Source organism: Heptranchias perlo, chromosome 5, assembly GCF_035084215.1.
Source record: "Heptranchias perlo isolate sHepPer1 chromosome 5, sHepPer1.hap1, whole genome shotgun sequence".
NCBI lineage: Eukaryota > Metazoa > Chordata > Chondrichthyes > Hexanchiformes > Hexanchidae > Heptranchias > Heptranchias perlo.
The window spans coordinates 34,596,655-34,606,249 of NC_090329.1; the positions used below are offsets into that span (position 1 = coordinate 34,596,655).

At 42.7% G+C, this 9,595-nt stretch overlaps 1 protein-coding gene across 4 annotated transcripts in view; it reads left to right on the plus strand.

Moving 5' to 3' along the window:
- colec11 (collectin sub-family member 11) overlaps window positions 1–5,715 on the plus strand; it is a 35,205-nt gene extending 29,490 nt beyond the window's left edge. For 2 of the 4 annotated variants that reach the window (XM_067984215.1, XM_067984216.1), the window contains exon 7: window positions 1,635–5,715. In XM_067984215.1, coding sequence (XP_067840316.1) covers window positions 1,635–2,044 — 410 coding nt within the window. In that variant the 3' untranslated portion in view covers window positions 2,045–5,715. The remainder of the gene's footprint in view (window positions 1–1,634) is intronic. The other 2 variants (XM_067984217.1, XM_067984218.1) reach the window with 1 other exon arrangement.
- The last annotated feature ends 3,880 nt before the right edge of the window (window positions 5,716–9,595 follow it).

Here is a 9,595-nt window from a genome sequence, read left to right on the forward strand (position 1 = left end):
TTTGCCTCTAAAAGCTTACCCATTCTAGATGTTAGGATGAATGGTTCACAGTGATCTGGTTGATGCCTTTCTCCCTTTTTGAATCAAGATATTAGGTTAGCAATCCTCCAGTTCTTTGGCAAAACTTCCATATTCAGGGATGTTTGAAAGATTGTGGTCAGAACCTCTGCTTTGCACTGTAATTGAAAAAAAAAATCAGGAAATCGGATGATTGACTTTCTCATTCTCTTTAAAGTGCTAGAGGTGCTGGTGTATTCCTGCATTTGTTTGCATTATCAGGGCTTGTAATACTTCTTCATCTAGGACATTTAATAGCTGGTTAAAATTCACAAACTTGCGGAGTTCCAAGAATAGTGAATTTTCAGTTTCAATACTCAAAATACAAAGGCACCTAGCATCTACCAAATATATGAAATAATGGCATGAGACATTGTAACTCAATTTTGCCAACTCCGACCTTGCAAATTACTGCCTCACCTTCCATCTCCTTTTTGTTTCCAAAGCCCTTGAGTACGTTGAAGGGTCCAGTATTGTGTACTGGGGTCTTGTACCCGATATGTGGCGGCAGCATGGCCGCGGTCATATTGGATTGTACTACTTTCAGGTGTCTCTCATGGCCGTCTGAAAAAAGCACTGGTGCAATTTAAATGTACAAAGAAGGATCCTGATGGTTTTTTTTTGTTTGTTTCTACAGCGGCCTAACCAGTGATCCTTAAAGGGAACACTGGAGGTCGTGGAAGAAGTGCTCCTCCAGAGTTCACATTAAAACTGCGGGCCGCTTACAGTCCATGCTCACCCCTCGGCTGGCGTCCAAGCTCGCCAATTTTGCTTGTCCCCGTTACCGGCCAACTGCCTTTTGGGGTGCGACCAGTGCCCATAGTACGTCAATCGTCTCCTGATGACGCAAGAGCACCAATTTCGTGTGGTCCTCTTGCCCATCAGTTTAGCTGCGGTTGCCGTTGCATACCTGAAAACAGACACATATTAATTTCCAGTTCTCTTTCCCAGTTCCTCTGCTTCCTCGCCATCCCAAGGTTAGCCCTATGCAATCATGCTTAGTTATATTTTCCTCCGGTCAACATTGTATATAAAAATTGGCATATATAAAACCTATTTTCCTGTTTTATATTTGCATCAGTTTTTATGCTCACATTAGTGACTGGGAGAAAATATTTATTCCTGGCTATTCTCCTTGGTTGGAAGCACAAATTCATCTTTAGTGTTGTCACCTTTGTTATACCTTATCACGTGCACCAAAGTGGCTGGAAAAAAATATCCTGGTTATGTAATTTTATTTTCTGAATGAATTGATAAACTTTGCTAACAGTGTACATGTTAGAAAACTGTCCCAGATAAACTAAATTTGAAAAAAAATAGTCACCATCAAAACATAATGCATATAACAATCAAACTATGTGGCATGAAGTTTTGCATTTGTTACGTAGGAACAAGCCTCGAACCATATTCGAACACATTTTGATATTTCCCCTCCAGCAGCATTTGTATGAAGACATTTGAACATGGGAGCAGGCATGCCAGCTCAAAATCATAATTTGCATGGGGGAAATATGTGTCTTTGTAAAGGTGCTTATGTCTTATTAAATATAACAGAAATCAAAGTGCTCACTTTTCAGCACTGCCCTCCCCTGCAGCTGTTGCTGGAGTACGAGAGGTAGAAAATAAGATTTACCTGCTGGTGAAGGAAGAGAAGAGGTACACAGATGCCCATGAATATTGTCGTGACCGAGGAGGACTTCTCATAATGCCAAAAGATGAGGCAACCAATAGCCTCATTGCTTCTTACATCAGCGAAGCAGGGCTCAGCAGAGTATTCATTGGCGTTAATGATCTGGAGGAGGAAGGCCAGTTTGTCTTTACAGATGGGGCACCCCTGCTGACCTTCAACAAGTGGCGGAATGGAGAGCCAAACAATGCCTATGATGAAGAGGATTGTGCGGAAATGGTATCTTCTGGGGGGTGGAACGATGTAGCCTGTCATATTACAATGTATTTTGTCTGTGAATTTGATAAAGATGTACCTTAATTCAGTCAGCTCCTGATGTTGTAGCATGATATTATTCCACATCCATGATGAATAAATTGGTATTAGTTTTAAAAGCTATGATACCTCAATGGGGGATGATTAGGACTGCCTGAGCTTTTGTGTAAATCTCATTATTCACTAATGTTCTTAGATATACAGCACGAAAAGGATAAATGTATTTAGTTTTAGCAGAACCATTTTCTTGTGATTTATCTTTTCAGAGAATAAAACTGGAGGTAATTTTGATTTTGTGCAATAGTGTAAAACAGATCAATGGAAATGAAAATCGGGCGAGATTTATAACGGGCGAGTGATCTAATATCGCCCGTTTTACACTATTGCACAGAGACAAAATTATCCCCACATTTTTGTTATTTAAATCTCTTTCCTTATTTGCTACCAGTTCGGCCATTTGATTTATCCTTGAATACTATAAATGACAAGCTATAACTTGCTGCCTAGGGCTAGACAGGTTTTTCCACCTCCCCCCCTCCCACCCCCGCTTGCCTCCTCCTGTTTCAAGGAGCAAATGGTCTGTAGCCACATATAGGATAAAAATGCCAGTCAGTGAAAATGCTTTCTAGGCAAGCGGGATCCAGAAAATAACAGGTTCCAAAACTTACTGGCTTCTTTTCCATGTTTCCATGCCGAGTTCCCATCAGTATTGCTCTCAGTATTTAAGAGGTTCATTAGACATTGAAACTCCATTCAAATAAAGGGTTAATCATGCAGCACTCAATATCCTGGGTTTCCTGCTCACTGATAACTCCGCCCATTTAAAATGAGCACTTAAAGATACACTATGATTCTTTTTCTTGCCATTCTTGTGCAAGATATGAGGGGATAGAAATTGGTCCTTGTGCCCGTTTTCCATTTATTTCAGTGTCCCTATTACAGAATTTCATTCAATTGGACAAAGTAGATCAAAATAAGCATGCCAGGGAGATCAGGAGGCACCAGAGGTGAACTGCCTGTATCCAACCATTATGCCAGGAACCGTATCTGCAGGCCCAGGAACAGCTACTCGGCAATGACTGAGGCTTTGGTTCGCCATCTGCTGCAAGGATACTTCCAGCATAGGGATTGTACTGCCGGGGCAATCAAGGCTTCTTCCTCGCTTGGCTTTCCTGCCTGTGTCCTTGCAGGATGGCATAGAGATCATCTCCAGTATCAGCCAATTTGCTGCCCACTCATGTATCACACAAGTGATTGAAGCCTTGTTCGGCACAGCCAGCACTTCCATCTCCTTTCCGACAAATCAGCAACAGCAACATGGCATGACTGCCCAATTTATTTGCATTGCTGCATTTTCCAAAGTACAAGAAGCCATTGATGGCATTATGTGGCCAGCAGTTCCTACTCTTTTCTAGTACCCCATTTGCCCTTCCTCACCTGTGTACTGTGACTCATGCAGTGCTACCTCCTCAATCTCAAGATCTAGAAATCTCAATGGAACAAATATGAAAGAAGAATATAATCAGTTCTAGTTTAATGTTCAAGTTTTAAAGGATTTAAAAAAAATCAGTTTTATAATGTCAAAGTGAAGTGTATTGTTGTTTAAGATGGTATTCAATTTAAAAATTAGGGACTCTTTTTATAGAGGAATGCATAATTAATTTACCGAAAAGCTAATTCGCCTATTGATGCTTGTTCCTATATTATATGCAATACAATATTGGAAAATGTGAGGTTATGCACTTTGGCAGGAAAAATCAGAGAGCAAGTTATTATCTTAATGGTGAGAAACTGGAAAGTACTGCAGTACAAAGGGATCTGGGGGTCCTAGTGCAAGAAGATCAAAAAGTTAGTATGCAGGTGCAGCAGGTGATCAAGAAGGCCAACGGAATGTTGGCTTTTATTGCTCGGGGGATAGAATATAAAAACAAGGAGGTATTGCTGCAGTTATATAAGGTATTGGTGAGACCGCACCTGGAATACTGCATACAGTTTTGGTCTCCATACTTAAGAAAAGACATACTTGCTCTCGAGGCAGTACAAAGAAGGTTCACTCGGTTAATCCCGGGGATGAGGGGGCGGACATATGAGGAGAGGTTGAGTAGATTGGGACTCTACTCATTGGAGTTCGGAAGAATGTGAGGCGATCTTATTGAAACATATAAGATTGTGAAGGGTCTTGATCGGGTAGATGCGGTAAGGATGTTCCCAAGGATGGGTGAAACTAGAACTAGGGGGCATAATCTTAGAATAAGGGGCTGCTCTTTCAAAACTGAGATGAGGAGAAACTTCTTCACTCAGAGGATAGTAGGTCTGTGGAATTTGCTGCCCCAGGAAGCTGTGGAAGCTACATCATTAAATAAATTTAAAACAGAAATCGACAGTTTCCTAGAAGTAAAGGGAATTAGGGGTTACGGGGAGCGGGCAGGAAATTGGACATGAATTTAGATTTGAGATTAGGATCAGATCAGCCATGATCTTATTGAATGGCGGAGCAGGCTCGAGGGGCCGATTGGCCTACTCCTGCTCCTATTTCTTATTATGACACTCAATATCTGTGTTCTCTGGGTTTGTGCGTGCTAATGCTTGTATATACTGGTGAGAGTGATGTAGGTTACTGTGAGGTACTGGCTTGCTCAGGGTCACTAACAGTACTAGTGCGCTGCTCTTCCAGGACTGCAACAGCAGAAGAGGTATATATGTTTGAATGCTGGCTCCAAAAGACGTCTTTAAACAGAGTTTGATGTTTTTGTGGTTAAGTGTATGTCTTTGTGTCAATAAGTGAGAAGGGGGATGAGACATAACAAGAGCAGAATAGTACTAGCCCTGAGCATGGCAGGAGACCTATGGTTTCAACTTCCCTATTCTCTCAATGCACATGTAGGCAAGAAACCCAGGGTGGCCTTCTGAAAGGAAGTTAAAGGCTTATCGTTTCTGGGACCTCCTCTAGTTTGAGTCTGTTCCCTTGCATTATGTACTATCTTGTTATACCTTCAGTCCTATAGGCGATGTATCTGGTTACCACAGGTTAGAAGTTAATTTCACCATCTCTGTGTAAATAAAATATCTCATTAATTTCCATGTTTCATTCACAAAGGCTCACTTCATATACCCTTTATCCTTTGAGTGTAGTCCCTGGTAACATTACTAAAGATTTTGACAAACTTGGCATCTCTGTCATCTTTCCTAACACCAATGTGCTGCTGGCATTGTGTAGACTGACCTCAACTGTGGTCAATGCTACTGATGCACTGCCAATCTCTGATACCACCAATATTAAAAATATTTAGTATTGTGATACGAAACAATTCTCATATTTTTATATTAGGTTCCTTGAGTTCAGTTGTTGTGATCTGCTGAATGTAATGCACACTAAAATAGCTTAATTGGTCTTGCTATCTATTAGCAATAAACAGTAATCTAAGCAAAGGAACTGCAGTAATCAAAAAGTAATACATAACTATAGCACCTGGCGTTTTTACTATACTTAGCCACATTACAGCTCTAAACATAATGGGTGTGGAATAATAAAATTAATGACTTTATCCAACCAAGACTGAATATATCTATATTGTCCTTTAGTTTTGTGCCACTGGATAAAATGAAATGTGCAAAGTGCAACTGGTAGAATAAATTCTAAAGAACCATGTACTGAATATTGTAATGAAATACTCTTCATTCTATGTTTACTTATCTCAACAACTGAAAATAAACCTGTGCCTTTTCTGTAGGTTTGGTATATTGTATTGATGTTTGATTTTAGCTTACACTGCACTGACAAATTGCATTATTTTATGATTTATAGAATGTAAAATTGTCTCTCGAACCCCTTCAGAGATTCAGGGGATTATATTAGATAACCCCCGAAACCGGGCGCGGGGTTGGGGGGGGGTTTGTGGGGCATGATTAACCCGCGCCCAGTCATTGAGATGCAGGCAGCACGTAACATTCGTGCTGCCTGGTGATTTATCTGATTGCTGCGTGCAGCCAGCCCTACCTGCGCTGTTGAGTGGCTGCTCACCAGCAGGGGGCCCAGATATCATGAGTGGCTAGCACCACTTAAAGGCAGCTTTCACCTCTTAAAGGGAAGGTACATTGTGGCTGCAGGAAGTGGTGGAAGTCAATTGGGAAGTGAATCTGTGCTGCAATATAGTGCAGCATGGTGATGATGGGACCTCTGGAATTTTTAATGAGCAACAACTGGGCTGCTCAACGTTTGTGGGACTCTGATATTTCCAAAATATAAGATAAGGGTCTGTATGGAGTCTGAACGGAGATCAGTCATCGCACACGTAAAACACAGATGCAGGTCCCGTCCCTATGTTTACAAACTGTTGAGTTATTTCAAAACATTGAATAAAGGTTACGCACTACTAAATCCCACATCTTCGAATCTGCACACCAGACCTCATCAATCTGCCGATCTGAGTTTGTACTGGGCCTGCAAGAGACGTGCACCAAGGTTCTCTGATGATGCATTAGAGGCCTTGGTGAAATAGGTGGACAGAAGGAGGGGCATCCTATATTCTCAGAGGGGGGCAAGAGGCCCTCTAGACATATGCTCCCAGGGCAGTAGGAGATGAAGTCAATGCCAGTTGCATAGCAGCTGGCCAGCCCACTCCCTGTAGAGTACTGAAACTTTATTATGAGAAGATAGGAACAGGAGTAGGCCATTTAGCCCCTCGAGCCTGTTCTGCCATTCAGTGAGATCATGGTTTACCTGTGACCTAACTCCATATACCCGCCTTAGCCCCACATCCCTTAATACCTTTGGTTAACAAAAATCTATCAATCTCAGATTTAAAATTAACAATTGAACTAGCATCAACTGCCATTTGTGGAAGAGCATTCCTAACTCTACCACCTTTTGCGTGTAGAAGCGTTTCTTAACTTCACTCCTGCAAGTCCTGGCTCTAATTTTTAGGCTATGTCCCCTAGTCCTAGTATTCATGTATAGGAGACCTCTAAAAACAGGTACAAATGCATCAGCAGCTGGAAACAGTGATCCAGCAACTAACCTGTAACTTCTGCATGATCCCTTTAAATAGCGCTGGTGGGGGTGTCTTCCATGCTGTTTACCACCTGTTCAGCCACTGTGTGAGGTTAAGACAGTATATTGGCTGGAGCGTTGAGTTCCAAAATCTCATCTGTCCTTTTAAATCTGTGTTGCACACTGATCTACTGCATATTCTCCCTACTTTACATGGTGCTGGTGTTCGTTATCTGTGCATGCGTGAACATCTTTACTAATATGGTGTCCAGTGCACGTCACACTAGAAGTGTGCATGTGCATTCCAGATGCCATTTTGGGACCTCAGGAATTCGCATAGTGCCTACACAACGGGTGCAATGCAGCCCAATTTAGAGCCCGCAATGTCTTTCCATATCTTGCATATTCAACTAACAGCTATCATCTCTTGTATTTGATGGCCCCATTCTTAATTCTTCATCTGTTGACAATCTTGTCCTCACTACTCCTTTAATCTCAAATGAAACTCATCCCATTTATTGCTAAAGCTGCCTCCAAGAATCTCTTTCCTCTTTTGTGCCAAACATGTCTTTTCCACTCAATGGTTATAAAGTCCAACTCTATCCAAAATGTGATTACTGCTCCCATATCTGAGCACACTCTACTTGTACTTCTTGCATACACCTGGACAGGATATAAGAAAAGTTCTGATGAAAGATCATCAACCTGAAACATTAACTCTATTTCTCTATCCACAGATGCTGCCTGGCCCGCTGAGTGTTTCCAGGATTTTCTGTATTTATTTCAGATTTCCAGCATCTGCAGTATTTTTCTTTTGTTACAAGAAAAAGCTTGTCTGAAAGGCAGTCCTTTTCACATCTCTCGTCTCCTATCTCTCTCTCTTCATTAATTTCAAGAATGAGAAAAGAACCACCTCCCTTACTGCATGCTAGATAATCCCAATGCTGACAAATGTAATGCTCTCTCCTGCAAATCTATATTTGAATCCTTCCAATCAGCTTTCTGCTCCTGCCACAGCACCAAAATTCTAGTCAAAGTCACGAACGACATTCTCTGACTGTGACAGTGGTGCATTATCCCTCCTACACCTTTCTTCAGCCTTTGACACGGTCAACCATACCATCTTCCTCAAACGTCTCGCCTCCATTGCTCAGCTCAATGGGATTGCCCTCATTTGGTTCCATTCTTACCCACGTCATCGTAGCCAGTGCATCTCCAGCAATGGCTTCTTTTCCCACCCCTGAACTGCTTCCTCCGGAGTCCCCCAATGATCTATCCCAGACCTCCTCCTCCTCCTCCTCACCTGCATGCTGCCTGCTGGTTACATCGTCTGCAGACATGGGGTCAGCTTTCACATGTAGGCTGATGATACTCAACTTTATCTTGATACCTCCATTGCTTCTGTGTTCTGTCAGATTGCTTGTCTGACATCCAATCTTGGATGAGCAGCAACTTCCTCCAGCTAAACACTGGGAAGACCGAAGCCATTGTCCATTGGCCCCACCACAAACTCTGTATTCTTGCCACCAATTCCATCATCTTTCTTGGTCACTATCTCGGGCTGAACCAGACTGTTGGCAACCTCATCACCCTAAATGACCCCTAACTGAGCTTCCGACCTCATATCCTCTTTGTAACATTGCCTGCCTCCAGCCCTTCCTCAGTCCATCTGCTGCTGAAACTTTCATCCGTGTCTTTGTCACCTCCAGACTTGATTACTCTAGTGCTCTCCTAGCCAGCCTGCCGTCCTCCACCCTACAAAAACTTCTACTCGTCCGAAACTCTACAATTCGTATCCTATTCCTTATCAAAACACACTTGCCCATCACACTAGTCTTCACTCAGCTACATTGGGTTTCGGTTTCCCTAATGCCTCAAATTTAAAGTTTTTATATGATGTGTTTCCCTCCATGGTCTTGCCTCTCCTTATCTCTGTATCCTCCTCCAGTCCTACACCCTTCTCCCCATCCCGGCACTCGCCATTCCTCTGACTCCGGCCTCTTATGCATCCCACTTTTCTTTCAACCCGCCATTGGTGGCAGTGCCTCCAGCCACCTGGTTCCCACTCTTTGGAACTCCCTCCCTAAACTCCTCCATCTCTCAAACCCCTGCCCCTTCATTAAGACCCTCAAGCCTTTGGTCGCGCCTCAAAATGTCCTCTTCCTTGACTAGACATCCTTATGCTTCTGTGAAGCGCCGTGGGACATCTTCGATGTTAATGGTGCGATATAAATGCAAGCTGTTATTGTTAAATAAGGTTGGTATTTAACAGAGATACACACTGGAGTAGGCTTATAAGCACTGAGGTTTAAATTTGATAGAACCTGATAACGTTGAGTTTGGACACCAGAAGAGAGAGGCCTGAGGACTGTCCTCCATACGTCCTCAGAATCAATCTGGCAAGTTGCGAGCAACACTCCGACACAACTCGCCGGTACAGGCCCTTCAAATTTCGGATGCTGAGCCAATACGCACGCAAGTCCATGCGAGGGAGGCAAATGGGACGGTGATGAGCAGTGGGCAAGGCAGTGGCCCACAGTATTAACATGGAGGCAGGAGGAGCACTTCTGCTGCTCCTGGTTCTACATTGGGATAAGTTTAAAAAA